This window comes from Bombus affinis, chromosome 13, assembly GCF_024516045.1.
Source record: "Bombus affinis isolate iyBomAffi1 chromosome 13, iyBomAffi1.2, whole genome shotgun sequence".
NCBI classification, from domain to species: domain Eukaryota; kingdom Metazoa; phylum Arthropoda; class Insecta; order Hymenoptera; family Apidae; genus Bombus; species Bombus affinis.
The window spans coordinates 8,039,362-8,058,141 of record NC_066356.1 but is presented as its reverse complement, the minus strand read 5'-3'; the positions used below and the strand labels follow the sequence as shown (position 1 = coordinate 8,058,141).

The following is an 18,780-nucleotide window of genomic DNA, read 5'->3' as shown; positions in this document are numbered from 1 at the left end:
GTCCCCTTCATATTTCCAATTTTAACCTGTTCGTAAATTTCTTTCCTATCCGCTGATCATCGAATCGATAAAAAATTTCGTCTAATTAGACGATATACGAGATACATTGCCTGGAACGTTGATATAAAGGAAATTTTCCTGTTGGTGATTAGAAGACGAGAATCGATGTATCGAATAAGGAAGTTCGAGTCGTGGCTTGGAATAGGAAGCAACGCGCATGTACGGATATTTCCAGTCAATAAACGCGAGTCAGCTGCAACCCTCATGCGCAAACACACCCTGAATGTAAATCAGGGACGTTAGCGTGGCTTTCGAGAACCCGGACTCCTGTGTCGCGGAAATAGGCCAACGACCGGCACTGTCAATCTATTTCTTTCGCAACTGAGATACTTATTACCGTTATTTTGTGGTCGAATAAAACGTGCATACGATAGGAATGCAAAGGTTTATTGCGAGGCCTTGTTTGGGAAGTTTGAAGATTCGATTTTTGCGTGAAATTGGATAAATTTTTGTTTCGTATGGAAGTACGCTTCCGCGAGGTACGTTCGTACGGTCCTGGTAACGCGATGAGAATACGCGCACGAGCATCCGCAAGATGTTTTATTTATGTCATCGTTACGATTTTTGTCGCGATGCGAGGGTGCCATCGTGAATTTTGCTTCGCAAAAATGTCGAAAGTACGCGGAGGAAAACGCAAGATGGATCGTTCGTTTGGTGAGTTTTTGAGACGTATATTTTTTATTAGATTCGAGAAGATTGTATCGATAGTTACAGGAAAATGAAGTGATAGTTTACCATTGTTCGATCATTCTAATGTATGCAAGTTGCTAGTATCGGTGATTCATTTTGAAGCAAAATAAGCAGTCCGCTGTGATTTGTATTTAAATATTACAGATGCATTTATAATTATGTATTTTATTCTTTGCAGTTATCTTTTATAGACTTTGCTTTGCAAAAATGAAAATTATATGTTTTCTTGCGTGATTCATGCCATTTATTAGTAGGTAGGAATATTTGTTGTCGTAATAGAATTAAAGCATATATCATAAAATCATAAACTTTCAGACTAATACAAAGTAGAGTAGAAAGAAATGTCAAAACTTTCAAATGCATGTATGATGCACATAATTGCTTTAAGATGGCAGCACAAGCATGCTTTGAATTTGAACTCAGTGACTGTAATTTTGAAAATCTACATTGTAGAAAATGTCTGAACCAAATGATCATATCTCGTAGTAGTAACTCGTGAATTAAAAATTAGATTACAAAAGGAATCTAGTCTTTTGTTGTTTATTTCCTAAGAGTGTTCATAATAAATGTGACGTCATGGGCATCGCCATCTTTATCGTATGTCATGTACAGTTGTAAAGTGTATTCGTCATCGAAGCAAAATTTGGTGATAGCTGTCATCATTTTTAAACAATTCACATCTCTATCAAATTTTCTATAAATCCTTCATCTTAAAGTAAGTTTTCGTTACTTTCTCTTCTATTTTAAAATGTAATACAAATCAGTATTTTTAAAATCAGTATTTTAAAATCGTATCACATAACTGTAAACAGACGTATGTATTTTAGTATATCGTATTATATTATTTTTACTTTAGGGATAGTTTTACACTTATATAGTATTTATTAAAAAATTATAACATGTACAAAATTCTTGTTGATGAATTTCGTTCATACAAATGTCTCGGGAATTTCGAGGTTATGGGTGTGTTCAGTAGTTAGTGCATATTATTATAATTTACTAAAAGCCGATATTAAAATTTGGTTTAAAGTATCGATCAAAGCTGACTTTATGTATGTATTCATATTTATTTCATGTGATTTCTTTGGTTACAGAGATATGGACGGCAGTGGCAATTCCAGAGATGGAGAGGCAGGTGTTCCTCGTAATTCTCAGCCACCTTCCACTAAAAAGCTGCAACAAACACAAGCAACCGTGGATGAGGTTGTGGGGATAATGAAAGTAAATGTGGAGAAAGTATTAGAAAGAGATCAAAAGCTATCGGAATTAGAGAATCGTGCTGATGCTCTGCAACAGGGAGCGACCCAATTTGAACAGCAGGCAGGAAAATTAAAAAGAAAATATTGGTGGAAAAATCTTAAAATGATGATCATCATTGGTATCATCTGCGTGATTATTCTTATCATTATCATTGGTGAGTAATATTTATAAACGTAGTAGTAACATTGAATTACAGGTTTAAACAAATATTTTTTAATGTTTACAATAGTTTCAACTGTATCAGGCTCATCTGACAATTCCTCTTCTAACTGATCGCATTGTACCAAATGGGATATAATGCTTTGGGGTTGTTAATTTATATCCAAAAATGAAAGTTATTCCAGCAGAGTAAGGGCTGGGCACACACAAACTTAGAAATAACATAATCGTTGAAAAGTCACGACTCGCAGTCCTGTTCAAAGGATTTGCGATTAAAGTAGCACAGACAAAAAGAGAAAGATCAAGGGATAAAATATATATATTTTTGAGACTTAAATATATTCAAACGCACAATTTATCATAATAATTACAGTATTAATATGGGTGGCCTTTTGTAAATCTGTAAATGGACAATACATTTCATAATTTTATCTTGTTAGAATGCTTCGATTGTACATTGTACATTTATTAATGATATATAATATATAATATAACGTTTATACTTTTTTTCATCGGTCTTAATATAATTCAGGCTTCCGTTTTGCCTTGCTTCCCTCCAGATATCAACGCCCATCGATCCTACGTGTGATTTCCACGTCGTAGTGTACATACACCGATGCCAAATGATAAAAAAAGGTATTCGATCCACCGCCAATGCAACCGTCTGATTTCAAAGCCTATCGCGATTACGTACCTAGAATGTTCGCGCTCATAAATATTCATGTACTAACGTTCTCCTGTGAATACCGTCATGCTTCTCGAAGCCAAAGTGACACGAAGACCATCGAATTCGGTGAAACTCGATTCTCTAATATCATCCTCTACCGAAGACAAATCCAATTTCTATCTCGTAGAAAGTTCACAAACTTTCCTGCTCTTGCTCTCTGTGTCTCTTCAAATCATATTGCGTACTGTTTTTAAGTGAAACTGATAATTAATCATGTTTACACCTCGCTGAGTTTAATACGTAGGCAACGTATATGTCTGCGCACTTGGTGACTCGCTCGGTTTACAATTCAAGTCAATGTTTTCGATCATTTGACCCGACCGGTCAAAAGGTCAGACGATATGAAATTAGTGCATCGTCGGTGGCCAATTAATGAAAAGACGAAGAGTTCGGTCGAATGTCGCTGGAAGTAATACCAAAACCTCGAAGGAAGAAACACCACGTCATAAGTCGATGGTCAAGGTCGGATGTCCGTGATCGCGATTGAAGGACGATTTAACGGTACAAGAGAATAAAATAGTCAGCTACGCGCGTTATTTCTCCTTTTTCACTCGGTCATTTAACTATTCACCATGCTATCCTGCAGCTTGAGTCAATGCGAAGAAGCTATACAGGCACAAATTTTCGTGGAGTGGATATCTAAACTCGTAATTTCCTTCCTTATACTTCCGTTATATTCCGTGCCGTAAATGGCAATATTTCGTGAATGAACAAGCTTCCGTTGCGCGTCAACTGTTCTCAGACAATCCCAGTTAACTCGAATTACATAATTACATCTGCCGGAGAGCGTGCAAGAGATAGTACGTAAGTGTATCGTACGAATCGATACGCCGGTCGAATTATCTTAGAGCTCGTTGCAGATTAACAACTGTATCTACTCTTTGATAGTCCATCGTTTCGAATCATTTTTACCAGTGTGTTAATGACTGTCGCGTTATGCCGACGAAAACGGTGAAATCATAGGTATAGAATGGTCGTTTAAGACAACGGCGAAGTCGAAGTCACGTGTTGAATAGTGTCAACCGACGGGACAGGATTCCGATTTTTCCTGTAAACCGAGGCAGAAATCCCAGTCGCTTCATTCATACACCTATCAGTCGGCTGACGACCGTCCAACCGGACAGTCGCTTGGGAAGCGCGTCTCGTGTCACCGATATCGTAGGTCATACGACCCTCGGGATCCTTTGAATCGTTTCCATCACTGAAAGCCGTTTCGATCGTTTACCTCTTAACATCCATTCGTCGAACAACGAATAGCGGAAATGAGTCTGTTGTGGAACGAGTGAAAGTTTTCAAAGAAAATCATCTTGTACGATTTCTTTAGCGCGAATTTGTTGTGCTATGCCATTATCGAAGGATTAGTTCGATCGCTAACCGCTATTTCTACGTTTGCAACGATCTTCGTCCGACCTTTTGACCATTTTTCGATCGATTTTTAAGGGCCGTTTAACTCATAAATCAACTAACGAGAAAATCGCGGATGGAGCAATATTTTATGGAGAAGATTCCTTGCGAAAGTCCTCACGAAAATCAGAGTAAGAACGCGAAAGTGGCGCAGTGTATATCGTAGGATTTTCGTGGCAGCGTGTGGTGGGGCTAGTTGTTTTTCTTTCTGTTTGGTAGTTCGGCACCCGGTCTCGACGCGCGTCTCAGAGCGGCTAGTGGCTATCGTGCGCGTGTTTGAAACCGCGTTAGCTAGATACACAGCGTCGTTTTCGGAACTAATTGTTTTTCTGTTGCTCGTGACACGATAAGATTAATTGTTGGAATGTTCGCGATCGAGGCGGGATAAACAACGAAATCTCGTAAATCAGCCTCTTCTGATACTTCCCGACGAATATCGGAAGAAGAGAAAAACCGCCTGTAACAAAACTGATAGTTGTCCATAGTCGTTCGTATAACGAAACGTAATTCCGTCGAAGCGTTTACGTAGTTCCACGTGTAACTCACTTATCTGTTACTTTATAAACATGTATTGAGGAACGAACGAAACAGTCGGGTGGTATCGTGTTTTTGTACTGGTGTACATGTGCGAAAGTATCGTCGAGTTGGCGAGACGCGAACGAGTCGAATGGTGGTCGATGCCTGGCTGAAGAAGTTCGAAGATCGTTCTAGGGAAGACGATAAATGTGTCCAAAGCGGGGATCGTGCACGATAAGCCGTGGAGACAGGGGAGGAAGAGGAAGAAAGAATCGCCTGGTTTAAACGACCAATAACCATTAGTGAAGTTTCGATCTAACTGGTATTTACCCTGACTTCTTCTATCGAGCTATCCATTTTCCGAACCTCTCGCGTCTCGTTAAGTTTCGAAATCGAATCGTGCACGATCTTCGACCAACTGAAGATCCAACATGGCATCGTCCGGCAGCGAGGCGAACGAAGAATATGGTCTGGGATATCAAAACACATTGGTAAGTTCATCTTCCGTCAATTTTACTCCTCAGACTATCTCCATTTATCGTGCGTACTATTTTGTTTCTTAAATTCTTAACACTTGTTCGTTCTTTCAACGTTCGACCAGTGTGAGGTATTTTTCATTCTTAAGAGAAAACTGGATGCAATAGATCAATCTTCGACGCGAATGACGAACCAACTTGATTTGCTATGAATTGTACGATAGATATGGTTGATTGTTTTCGTTATATGATTTATAGTGACGAGGGCTAGGCGAAAGCGACGCCAAGTAAGGGTTGCGAACCTATTTTCATGTTTATTCTTGGCTGCGGTGCGCTGCTAGCCGCGAATAGTTCGCTTGGGAGCGGGATTTCTATCTGAGACGAGGACAGAGAGACACCACGTGCTCGTCTACTTTCTCGCGTGCATTTTGAATACCGTGCCCACGCTCTCTCGTTGACCCATTCTCAGCTGATTGTCAGCTGATCACCACCTGAGCGATCGGTCTTTGTTAATTTATCAAATCGTCGCAGGCAAGTGCTTGTTTGCATAGAATGGCATAGATCGTCGTGAATCGTGATGCTTCAGACGCGATCCGATATTCATCTTTGTCCGCGGCCTGAAACCCTGAAACCTATAGATGCTCTTCCATCCAATTTTAAGCTATCTCTTATCAGGGGATTCGCCTGTTTGTTCCGATTCCACGGGATTCCTAGAAACTCGTAGAACGATGTTTATCGTTTAGCAGAGTTTAGTTATTTACGAACTATTCGGTATTATGAGAGTCGCATTGTATTTTTTGAGAAACGAAATCGAAATCTGATAAACTAAAACAGATATGGGATATCTCGTGTATAAAAAATAAAAGAATAATATTAATATCGATAAGATATTGAAATTAAGTTGATCGAAATTGTAGTAGATTTTATAACGAAGAATCGGCTAGAATGTGTGTGACCTAATATCTCTTATCGGAATTTTGTATGTAGATGAAGTGGAAATAGTTTCAACTGACTAGCGTTCATTTCAACGAGTATTGACGGAATAAGCTAATAGTCTTTAACATTAAGTTACTTCTAGAAAGTTTTAAAGATTCAATCCAGGTTCTATATTAAACCAGCGTTTAGGAACTTGCGACAAATTATGTTCTTGTACGTTTCTGTCTTAGAAAAATCACGATATTTCTTCATGATTTTAAAGTCAATTCGTCTTGACTGCGTGATTCGCCTGACTAATGACGTTTTCTCCTCTTTTCACCCTCACGTGCAGTCTTGATTTTGCAACAATATAATAATAGTCGTGTCTGCCAACTTTGCCATGGATTTTTAGACCTTGTATTATAGTAAGCGCGAAGATACTGCGTCCTCGAATGGTCGCGTCACTTTCGAAACACCCTCTGCAAAATTCCGGGGCAGCTTGCCATTTTCTCGACCTCTTCCGTTTCTCTTGTCTTTCTATTCACGAAAAGAATAATTGCGAAAAGAAACACACGACGATTGCCATTATGCAAGCTTCTTCTCGAAAGAAATATAAATAGAAAAGAAAATGTTGTACTTTCCATTCTTTATTTATTTTTTTACGAAATAGGTACCATTTTGCGATGTCTCTGCTTGTGCTGTCTACGCATTTACGAAAATAATAGTCGTGAAAAAAAACTTTGGGCGATTGTCATTATGTAAGGTTCTCTTTTGACAAAATTGAAGCAGCAAAGAAAATTTTCTACTCATTTTTTTTTTTTTTAGACTGTTGTAGTTTCTACCTATTTATTACCTATTAAATATCATGAAAATAAACTTCCTAACATTCTTCCTAAAGAGTAGAAAAATAGATTAACAAATTTTATGTCGTCCGTTCCCTATTTATTTTCTTGCGAATAAAACTCTCGTTTGTTGTATGCTGTCGCTGTTTTTCAATGATCATAATTCGTAGAATCGGTGTTTTAATATGTATGTTGAAAATAGAGTGAATAGACTACCGTCTCACGATCGCTGGTACTGCAATCCGCCGAAAGGTTAGACAAAAAGTCATCTCACCGTAACAGTTATTGGCAGACACACAGGAGAAACAAAAACCGGTAAATTACATCCTTCTGTTGAGGAGGCCTGTACCTTTTTCTCCTGCTCCGTCTTCTGAAGCCGTATAGTGGCGAGTTTCTTGTTCGATACATCACGGAAATTGATCTTTCTCGAGAACTCATTGATTATCATCGTCCATTTGCATTTTCTTGAGTTATTAGCGATTATTTAAATTACTTGAAATCATTTCGTCATTCGTTACTTTCTTTTTCTTCTTTCATTTTCTGTATTTCATTCAGAGTACGTTCACCTTACAGTTCATTGATGGCTGGTACGATGTAGTAAATCATTCATCGTGAATTAACTACTCGATCAATTAAGTAATTTCATCTTTGTACTGGCTGGTTCAATGGTGCGCGAATATTCCCTTATATATTTTCTGCTGCTCAATTAAAAATACTTTGCTTCCTGCTTAATTTAGTATTTATATAGCTTGATTTCCAGGAATTTCGATGAAATCAAAATTTGAAATTTAAATTTATTTTTTCAAGACAACTGGTTTAATCGTCGTATGTTTCCTTGTTTTCTTCAAAGTCAACTGACGATCGTGTATAACTATTGGCATCGTGTTAACGTCGATTAACGCTTTGCTCGAAATTCCGCGCCATTCCTTCGCTTTTCCTTCTATTTTTCCGATACGTCGAAAAACAACGCAGTATTCTCTTTTCCTAGGCGACCGAGCTCGTTAAGTAACGCGATCGAATATGCATGATGTAATCGCAGCGCTTTTCCCGATTGCCGATACTTCGATTTGTTAGCGCGAAACGATGTTGAATTATGCAATTCCTGTGCGATTTACCTTACCGGTAGATTCTTGACCGATAAGTAAAAGAAGAAAAGGAAAGAAAAATGCAGCATAATCACAACATATTCGTTATAATTTCGACTACTGGAATGTAAATTAGTTCGTTTAATCATCGACATTTTCTGTAATATTAGGTTGATGCATGTGTTGCATCGTTTTTCCAATAAAACCGCGTGTTATATCATCGAAACAATTTCCATATTATTTTGGTTCTTCGCATAGAGATCTTTTCCAAAATAATTTATGCGTTCAAAAATTCCATTAGATGTTTCTAATAAAAATGAGATTTTTCTCGTAAAGAATTTTTGTAAATCCTAAAAATTACTGAACTTTCGGAAGCAAGTAACGCAGAAAATATTAGTAACTGAACTGAATATTTCTAGGCAATCTGTAGTTATTATTCGAACAGTGTTTCGTATTAAGTCACGATAATCATAAGCAGCGATAATTGCTAAGGTTGACACAAGGCGAGATACTTCTGTACCATGATGACATGAGCAATACCAAGAAGCATATCACTTTCTTCTTTTTTTTCTGTATTTCTGATTCGGATAAATTCGATTAACGCGCAATTATATGAATATATATATATGTACGTAACCGGAACTTACATTGTTAATTAACGAATAATTTAAACAAGTTATTATGGTGATTTGTCGATTTCTAATTACATTCGAAGGTGAGATAAACTGTATTAATTACACATTTGTTTCTCTCTTCTTCAAGACCTGCTAATTCGTTTATCTGTAATAAATCAATCTTTTATCGCGTCAAACATTCCGACGCGAGCTGCAAATTCTGCGAAATAGCGTCAGAATTTCTGTAATGAAACAGCGCATGATCGATCATTTCAGTATAAATATCATAACTTTGTTATTCCTAATTTTTAATTCTTTAACTTTATTCCTTCGTTTGGAATAATGTATTCGTTCGTTATTTATTTATTTTTCTATCTAATTTCGTAATATTACATCTGCATACAGTTTTACCGCCACTACGCCGGGAAACTATTCAGCCTAACTATAAAGATAAGTAAATCTATGTACAGGTTTATTAACCTGACAATGATATTAAAGAAGCTTAAATCTGCTAGCCAGTAATCATGGCTTTTCCGCGAAATATCGACAATAAAAATTTACAATTTCGTAGAAATAGATAAAACGGAAATGAATGGGCAATGCGGCAATTCGGTTTCTGAGCTGAGAAAACTTGAAACAATATAACAAGTAAAAATAAGTAAAATCAGCATGAAAATACTACTTTGATTAGTTGATCGTTGAACGCTTTTAGTGCATAAAATTTTATTGCATTCGGGAAGATCGAAGTCAAGGTCTTCTTAACACCTGATTGGTCCCAACAGATTTTCAAGATGCATTTGAACGACGAATTTATGCGAACGAAAATTTACGAGTCTAATTATTGCCGTGATTAGTTCGACGTTTCTATCAGAGAATGTCCTTGATGAGATATACGTACAAAGTCGATAACAGTTCTCGATGAGAAATCGTCATATCGAGGTTCTCGGACGATAAAGCGAAGGTCTAGCTATTTAACATAGATAGAAACTGGTCCTAAAAAATCTACGAAGGAACCAATAACTTCTACCATGGTATTTCTGTGCTTATTGTTATTTCGTTCTCGACCAATTCGTTAGACGCAATTCAGTGTGTCGTATTAGGCAATGTTTGATATTTTTTCATGCATTGTAACTTTGAGCTGAATAGAAAATTATTGAAACAATTTTTGTTCTATTCTAGCAACCTAATTTGCAAGCGATATAGCTAATTTGTTGTTACGTATATCAGTTCGTGTACATGCTATATACATAAATTTGTATATAACGACCTTGCATATATAACTGGAATGCAAATATTGACAGTCGACTATAATGATGCGCAGGTGATATGTGATAGTTTCTAATGAACTTTATGGCTGCAAATTATAGGATATGTATTTTCCTATTTCACCTTTTTTCCATCTGATGCCGTTCGACATTCCTTGTATGTGTAATTATGTAATTTGTAATTATGAATTTATGGAACATTTACAATGGTCAGCATCGTACCACAATTTTGAGTTCATCAAAGGTGGAGTTCAGTTAAGAATCTTCTTTTAAAAATTAATAAATAAAAAAGTCTGTATTTACCTAGGAGATTTTGTTACGCTTTTATGATTTGAATTATGAATTTATAAAATGAATATATGACTGTGTATAGTACGGTATTTTTAATGTTTGAAAGCATACAGATTGTATTTTTATTCATAGTTTTCACAAATTAACTCAGTGTCTTATGGTTTGTTTTCTCTCTGTTTTCTCTCTGTTTTATATGATTTATTTATTACACTCGTTAAATTTAATTACATATTAGCTTTCAAAATACTGTGAATAATACGATCACCGAAGATCATCGAGACACTACTTACTTACTACGTAACTTGATTTCCAATTTTACCAATTGAGACGAAACTTTAGATTAAAATAAGGATTCGGCCCGAACATAACTCTTATTTGCAACGATTCGTATTCTTGAACCATTTCTTCCGAGTCCCTTAAATGATATACTCATTTCCCCCTCCACTGTTAAAAATTCCAGTAACATTCCAAAATGCAAAGAGTGCAATTAGTCACGAACCGTCTCTTCTTCTCGTACAATTATGAAACATTCAAATAGAAATTTAGCTCAATATCGTAAAACAGGAAGTTCGAAATTTTACCACTTGTGCCACTTTTCTTTTTTATTCCAAAAGATTTCGAAAGCTCGTTTCGAAATACCAATGTGCGATTGCAATTTTTCGCGAATCGTCAGTTTTCTCTATAAAGGACTGGTTTTTCAGGAAGCGAAGCGAAACGATAGCTAGCGGACGTCGCACAACACCACGGCGTTGTCTTCTCGTAGCACGCGATCATTTGGCTCCTTTTTCTTTCTTCGTCGTCCGCTTATTCCCATCGTGGCATGTCTCGACAAAAGAAATCGCGTATCGTTGAAACAAGTATCGTCAAATTAGGCGAATATCGCTCGAATCTGTAGGATGGCGCCGAATATTCGACGCTGGAATTGCATAAGTTTTACGCAGCGCGCAGAATGTACGCGGAAACGCAGGGTCGATTATCGATTTTTCTGCGGCCGGATCAGCCGGTTTGCCTTGCAACCTGTCTACACACCGTATACGAGTCACGTGCATTTTATTCGCGCTGCTAGGCGCGCATCTGTGAAATTACTCGCTTTACGACCCCGTCGCATGTGCTTCGCGATCCTTGCCTCAACGTTTGTCCTGTTAACTGCGTCGGATGTCTCAAGCAAAATTGGTAATTGATTTTTAAGCGGCTGATAACAGGCTTTGTGTAACGTGTCATTGATTGGACGGGATTGATAGGAATGAACGATAAGCTGCCACCGTTTTTGGAACGAGAGCCTTTCCATCGCCGAACAGATTGCAGTAATTGGAACGATGTTTGTTTGGAGCTCAATGGAGATTTTTATGCAGAAGAGATTGCGATCTAGATTATAGTTGTTAGATTGTGGATTTCTGCGCATTTATGGAAAATTTGAAAGTGCAAAATTGCACAGACCGCACATATTATGAAGATATATATATATATATATATGAAATATTCAAAGTATAATGCTCGATAGATAAAGCAATTTTTTAATTGCATTTTCAAAAATATTAATTTGCATTAAAATGAATCTTCCAAATCTAATAATTATTGTCCGAATATTAAGTACATAGAGTGTTTATTGTGGTTTGTGTAAGGTATAAGTCTTGCTTTGGAATAAAGATAACGATGTTTAAAAATTTATCTGATTCAGGGATAGAGGATTAGTATAACGAAGGGAAGGTCTTCGTTTGAAAAGAAAATATTTGAATAGATATCGTATAGTACAATGGTTTGCGGGATTGAAATATTTTTTCTTAAAGTTAGGTACTTTGTAGTATGTGGTTACGTTATCGTAGATAGAGCTAGTTTTATCGATGCAAAAATAGACATACGTCATCCTTTTCTTTAACCTAGAAATAGCGTGTAGAATGAAATAGGCAGTAAGTGGATCAAATATGCATAGAGTATTCTTTTATAAAATACACAACGTTACGTTACCATGTAAATTTCCAATTATGATTTCTAAAGGATTAAAGTTGACGCTTCGAGTGAAATATTTCTACAGGCAAAGTTTACAAGGAAAAAGTAGAGGTTAAAGAAATAGTAAAATTGTATTCTCCGCGTTCAGAAACCACACTGATACAATTCTCGAGGATATCAATCGATATTTCGTGACGCAGGGACATTATAAAAATATTCTGTAAGTTGTGAATTCAACTGAAAGGGAACTGCAAGAAATTTTATGTAAAGCGGTGTTTTCTAGTAATTTAAATGTTCCCGCCTCCCGACGTCAGCCAGTCTAGCCAATAGGTAACTACACGTGACACAAATAACAAAGTTGGAAAGGTAGTACAACGTATAACATTGATTCGTGAAGGTTGCCGTGTGATCCATAGATCATAAAGTTGCACACGTGCACGATCGATAGTTAAAAAACTTGTCTCGTCAAGTTCGAGCGTTTTAGAGAAGATCTTTCCTGTGAATCAGCAAGTACATCAATCGCAAACATTCGAAGAATTCTTGATATAAGTTAACACTGATGTAACAAAACGTGGTAAGTGGTAAACGTGGAGGTAAGGAGTAGATTAGATGAAAAGTTTGGGAAGCGGTAAATTTAAATTCTGCGCAGCTAGAGAAGAAGAAGAGGATAGGACAATTTGTAAAAGAATTCATCGAATTAAATTCGATTTACGAAGAATACAAAAGGATATTATAAAAACTCAATCCTGTCTAAAACAACTTTAAGTTGCTCGTAATAACGAGGTTTTAAGATTAAGAAAGAAATCTAAAAAAAGAACCGATAACCTAGCTCGATGATATTTTCACGGTTTATCGTTTGATTTACGTATGTGGCTTTGTATACATTTTTCAAATCAACGACACAGTAGGATTGCTAATAAAAAAGATAAATAAAGGAAGGCTTGATTCAATTGGTCCATCGTGATTGATAAGTCGCCCAACGGAAAAAAATAATGTCGAACATGCACAGAAGCCTTCTGAGTGTTTCGTGGGATGCGTTAAAGTTGTTGAGAACTTCGATGAAATCTGGTTGGATGTGGACAAGGTTAGCCTCCGGTCAATGTGACGTACCCATGGTGGTCCCTAAAGAGGAGGTGATTAGATTCGTATCTGAGTGCATGTGTAAGGCTGGAACATCGCTCGAGGATGGTTGTATCGTTGGCCATCATTTGATGACCGCCGATTACCGTGGTCATTTTAGCCATGGAATGAACAGAATGCAAATGTACGTGCAGGATATTAAGGACGGAATGACCAATCCTACTGCGAAGCCAGAGATCCTTACGGATTTTCAGGTACGGCGAAACCTACTTTCCAGCGACGAGACGATGCCGCGGTTGATATACCTTGGTTTCACACTTAACGTTGCTACACTGTGCAGTGTTATACTTAACACTGCCGCGTCTGCCACTGTTTGAAACTTGCGGACGAGAGTCACGTCGGAAACATCGCAAAAGAATGTTTTCAAGTTGCGACTCTCTTCCGAAAGCCTCAATGTTAGATGCAAAGATGTCAAGTATAGCAACGTTAAGCGTGATAATCGAACAGCATCGAAACTCCTACACCTTGGTTCTTTTACATCGTGATTAGTCTTAAGATTCACTGAGATTAAACGTGACGCGGTTTAATTGTTCGTTTAATCAACTGGATACACAGTTGTCACGAGGTGAACGTACGTCAGTGAGATTACAGTGCACGGATACGTTGCATTACGCATCATTAAAATTCTGACGAAGATGCGGAGACTGGATAATTTCGAGAAATTATTATTATACACGGTTGTCATTCATGTGTTAACAATACTTGGAAATGATTTATTCAATTCATCTTGCGTCCTCTCAGCGGTTACAAACAATTTCAACTACGTCATTTCTCATTAAAAGCAAAAATAAATGTATACGATTATAATTGAAGAATCTTCGCATAGCCAAAGCATAGTCTCGCTGCTGGAAATACTCAAACTTACGATACCAAACGCGCTTATGGCTGAAAATCCGGCTTTTACCGGTTTACTTGTCAGTCGTTACCAGTGGAAACTTTACATTTCCCGTGTAAAAATATGACAGAGAGCATTTTATGCAACGTTACGAACATATGTACACGTTGCTGCTGACGATAATTAAAAATGTAATTTCCGATTTGCGCACCATTGCTTAAAGCCTTCTAAGCAAACAACTTCAGCGAACACACGACACAGAACCAAACTCTATCCTATTACAATAAAGATCTCGTTAGAAAACAAAGTAGATAATTCGTTACGTACTCTTATCTCGTGGGTATTAGAATTCCTTAATTCCATTTGAATAGATACGAGATCTTTTCACCTCGACAACATTCTTAGACTCTATAAACGAACTTAGAAACTACACTGTTCTATAAATTGAAGAACAGGGAAAAATGATATTACAAATAATTTTTAAATACATTTTGTTATTCGTACCAGTTTCTCGTGGTAAATAAATTTATGGAAGTAAATTACTTGTTTGCTGACTGAGTATCGAACATTAATTATATCATCTACCTAATAAAAATATTGGGTTGGCAACTAAGTGATTGCGGATTCTGTTATTACAACCTAATGACAAAATCCGCAATCACTTAGTTGTCAACCCAATAGAGAAATTGAAAAGTAGGGTCGATCACTTTGGTCTTTGAGAGTGTCGAAATCCATTGAAACGACGTCGAGTAAACCGGCGCTTGCTTCGCGTTCTTATTTCAAAATCCCGTGCTGTTTCATTTAAGAAACCAAGATGTGACTTCACCGCAAAGTTCGATGGAACTATTTCCAGGCGATAGCGTTGGTCAACGGAAACAACGGTTTGGGCCAGGTGATCGGTAAATTTTGCATGGAACTGGTCATAAAGAAGGCGAAGAAGTTCGGTATCGGGATGGTGTCGACTTGTGGCTCGAATCATTACGGCATCTGTGGTTACTACACGAAAATGGCAATCGACCAAGGTCTCGTGGGCTTCTCCTGCACCAATACGAGTCCTCTGATGGCGCCAACCCGTAGCAAGTGTGCGGGTTTAGGCACGAATCCGATATCTTTGGGAATGGGAGCGTCGAACAATGATGAGTTCGTGTTGGATATGGCCACGACAGCCGTTGCTCTAGGCAAAATCGAGCTAGCTATCAGGAAGAACGAATCCATTCCCCAAGGCTGGGCGCTTGGGTCCGATGGGAAAGTTACCACAAACGCCGAAGAAGCGTACAAAACTTCTCTTTTACTGCCTGTTGGTGGAGAGGAACACACTAGCGGCTACAAAGGCTATGGACTAGCTTTGATGGTCGAGATACTTTGCGGAATTCTGTCTGGAAGCGAGTTTGGTCCTAACATCAGACAGTGGAAGACCAAAGAAAAAATTGCTAATCTTGGGCAGTGTTTCATGGCCATAAATCCGGAAGCTTTTGGTTGTGGATCGAAGGAGAGATTAGGTCAGTTGTTGAAACAGTTGAGAAATTTGGCTCCCGCCGAAGACAAACCTGTTTTGATACCTGGAGACCTGGAGAGGGCAGCTATGGAACGCGTGGATAAAGAGGGTGGTATTACGTATCATCCCAATCAAATACAGGCGTGTAAAGAATTCGCGAAAGTTATGGGAGTCGAGCCTCTGAAGCTTATTCCCAAGAATGGTTAATCAGGAAATTAGTTTTGTCTATTTTCTGTTTGGTATTTAGGTACCTGAAGGTTCTTAGGAAATTACGTATTGAGGTTAAACTTTTCTTATGTATCTATATCTATTAATTTTTAGATCATTATTTCGTATCGTTGTTGCTATGTGTATATTGATATTAGCAATAGATCTGATAATTACATTGCGAATGCGATCTATAGTACATATCATACAATACATTTATATGTTTACTACATATTATTATATTGTGTATACTCTACGTTTGAAGAAAAGTATCCAACCAACAAAATACTCTTCAATGATGCTTTTCCACATAGGATCTATAAATGTTTTAACAGCAATCTACTTAAATTTTTCTAACATACACATGTAATATACAAAGCTCAAGGAAATGCAATTCCTCATATTTTATACGATATTGTAAACACGGCTTTTATACTTATAAAAGAAACTACACGAATATACACGATCATCGATGTTTTTAGTTGACCACTGTTTATCTACGCTATATCTCCGCAACGTAATTATTCATCACCCTAATATCGGTGCAACGGGTCGAAGCACCGGCTAATAACACGCTTTTTTCGTACAATGTTTACACGAGATGAGCTTGCGTGTCCGTTTCGTCGATTTGATGGAAACGATGCCCGCGATGACATAACCGTCGTTGCGGTCTGATCGTTGGTCGATGATGATAATGACGGCCTTGGACTTGCTCGCGGGATCTTGATTGTACTCATTACTGATCGAAACGCGCGATTATCGACATCGATTCACCGGTGCACGACAAATGAGGCATTTGCATAATCAGGACAGAAAAGATAGAAACGATCGATCGATGCTCAGAGATTCGCAAGATTATTTGCATCGTCGAGATCTGATAATGATGGCGCGAAGAGTAAGAAATCTGAGAATCACGTGCATTTGCGTGGTCGTAGAAGCGCGATCATAGAAATTCGATCTTCTATCGCAGTTTTAGCGAGCATTCGTTATTGCACAGTTGTAAAGTCTCGTGACTAGTGACACTTGGCTGTGTAATTATTTCGCAAGGACAGACCTGATACCAAGATTAACTTTGTTATTTTTTATCATAGATAATTAAGTTTGATGTATCTAATCGATGTAGCTGACACGGATACTCAAGGCGTTGACGATTAACGCTTCGCTCAGATTAGCGCAGCTACCTGATTCGAGCAACTTGAGTTGAACATAAAATGTACCTACCAATGATGATAGTTTTTCAAGTTTATACGCTTATCGTTGTCGATTGATTCACTTCACTTTGAGTACATACTCTGAGCACACTTTGTTAATAAGAACTTGCTGTTTTACTTCATTTGGAATATGCCTTTTCAAGCTCCAAACGAAGTTGAGGTCCTCTCAACAATGTAGGCAATGTCATGTAAATTTTCTAATTTAAGTCAATTTTATTTGTAACTATGTTTACAATTATGATTTACATTTCACTTCTTTCCCTCTTATTGTCACTTGACCAATCTGAATAAAGTTTCTATGTAATATCTGCTTATTGGGTTAACACCATTTGCACGTTTTATTTTTCTTCTAGACAACTCGGACTAATTTCACTGACAATTTTTCATTTTATTTGTCATTAAAAAATAAGAATTCGTAAATGGTCGATCAACGATTCTCTCTGTTTCTCGATGGAGCAAACAGGGTTATCGAGAAGACTCGCAGACTGTGAGTCTGTTCCGATTCCGTGTTATCATCGGTTTATTATTAAAAAGAAGAACGTACGAGTGTAATTCATTTGTCGGCGATAAGTTTTACAGAAGCCTCAGTAGCCTGATTATCGCTGATGAAAAGCGTATCATTTGATCTATCATTTTTTTAGATAATATGTATACTTTCTCTTTTCGCTATAAGATAAGCATCTTATTTTCATTCGCAGTTACTTTCGTAATTTACAACGAACTGAATTGATTTCAATGATTCCTTCGATCGGATAGGCAAAATTTCCTTGACCAGAGATAATCGTGGAAATTTGTATTCCATCCTGTCAATTGATCATTTATGCGCGTCGCGTTCAGGTTTCGCATAGAAATGTCGAATAGAAATTTCATCATTGCGCGCGTTCGTAAACTGCACTTTCTATGTACATATTTTGCTGTCCCCACGCGTACCTTGGATCAAGATCACTGTCAAATCGAAGAGGGAGAAAGATCATTAAACCGAGATTAACGTGGCCCGAGGGAGCGGTTTATTCTTTGGCATCGATAATAATGAAAAGAAATGGAACGTGTTTTGCACGCTGAAGACGCGACAGTTGAACGTAGAAAGGGTTCAAAAGTTATCGACACGCTTTGTTTATTGCTACCGTTATCAAGCAGGCCGCAAAAGCGTGTTCGAGTTATCTTATTCATTTTTCACGATAACGCTTGCGAATGCACGAAGGGTTTTTTTTCCTTGGACGTCAATAATCGTGTGAAAAAACATCGCTCACGAGGTATGATTATACAAGTAGGAGAAAATACGAGATAAAAGTCATAAATCTGGTATAGGTGAGTCATATGCCGGCGATACCTTTTTTCTCAGCAAATAGAAGTGCGGATACATTACCAGGCTGGCTGTTTAATCTTTCTCACTGTCCAAGGAATTGTTAATTAGACTTACCTTATTAGATTAAGCGGTGTTGCCTATGTTCGATCATGCTACCCGCATAAACGTATATGCATTTTATCCTGGGACTTATTTTCTAGAGTCGAGAAAATCATTGCGTTCGATTTCTCTTCTTCGTTTTAAAAGCCTGATCATTGGCGTTCGTGAAGCAAATAACGTTGAAAGTTCTCTGGGTTAAAGATTATCGCAAGGGATTGACTATGTAAACAAGTATG

At 37.6% G+C, this 18,780-nt stretch overlaps 3 protein-coding genes across 7 annotated transcripts in view; all 3 read left to right on the top strand.

The window, feature by feature from the left end:
* The window catches only part of LOC126922960 (synaptobrevin-1-like), a 38,023-nt gene extending 35,347 nt beyond the window's left edge, over nucleotides 1–2,676 (top strand). Inside the window, exons 1-3 of one of the 3 annotated variants that reach the window (XM_050735935.1) lie at nucleotides 558–714; nucleotides 1,845–2,164; nucleotides 2,240–2,676. In XM_050735935.1, the coding sequence (XP_050591892.1) occupies nucleotides 1,849–2,164; nucleotides 2,240–2,283 (360 nt within the window). In that variant the 5' untranslated portion in view covers nucleotides 558–714; nucleotides 1,845–1,848 and the 3' untranslated portion in view covers nucleotides 2,284–2,676. Of the gene's footprint in view, nucleotides 1–557; nucleotides 715–1,297; nucleotides 1,466–1,844; nucleotides 2,165–2,239 lie in introns of those variants that run through there. The other 2 variants (XM_050735934.1, XM_050735936.1) reach the window with 2 other exon arrangements.
* A 151-nt stretch (nucleotides 2,677–2,827) lies between these two features.
* LOC126922897 (chloride channel protein 2) overlaps nucleotides 2,828–18,780 on the top strand; it is a 34,723-nt gene continuing 18,770 nt past the window's right edge. Inside the window, exon 1 of the mRNA XM_050735830.1 lies at nucleotides 2,828–5,307. Coding sequence (XP_050591787.1) covers nucleotides 5,248–5,307 — 60 coding nt within the window. The 5' untranslated portion in view covers nucleotides 2,828–5,247. The remainder of the gene's footprint in view (nucleotides 5,308–18,780) is intronic.
* LOC126922929 (uncharacterized oxidoreductase YjmC-like) lies at nucleotides 5,314–17,467 on the top strand. 3 transcript variants are annotated; one of them, XM_050735894.1, is made up of 3 exons: nucleotides 5,314–12,825; nucleotides 12,901–13,585; nucleotides 15,080–17,467. In XM_050735894.1, exons 2-3 carry the CDS (start codon nucleotides 13,244–13,246, stop codon nucleotides 15,926–15,928), a joined length of 1,191 nt encoding a protein of 396 aa, XP_050591851.1. In that variant the 5' UTR covers nucleotides 5,314–12,825; nucleotides 12,901–13,243; the 3' UTR covers nucleotides 15,929–17,467. The 3 variants fall into 3 exon arrangements, with proteins under 3 accessions (XP_050591851.1, XP_050591852.1, XP_050591850.1); XM_050735895.1 differs by having other exon boundaries at nucleotides 5,314–12,832; nucleotides 12,905–13,585; XM_050735893.1 differs by having other exon boundaries at nucleotides 5,314–13,585.

Coding starts and splice junctions, on each gene's coding strand:
- LOC126922929 (XM_050735894.1), top strand. CDS start 13,244: ATGTCGAACATGCACAGAAGCCTTCTGAGTGTTTCGTGGGATGCGTTA. Junction 13,586..15,079: donor AGATCCTTACGGATTTTCAG/GTACGGCGAAAC, acceptor AACTATTTCCAG/GCGATAGCGTTGGTCAACGG.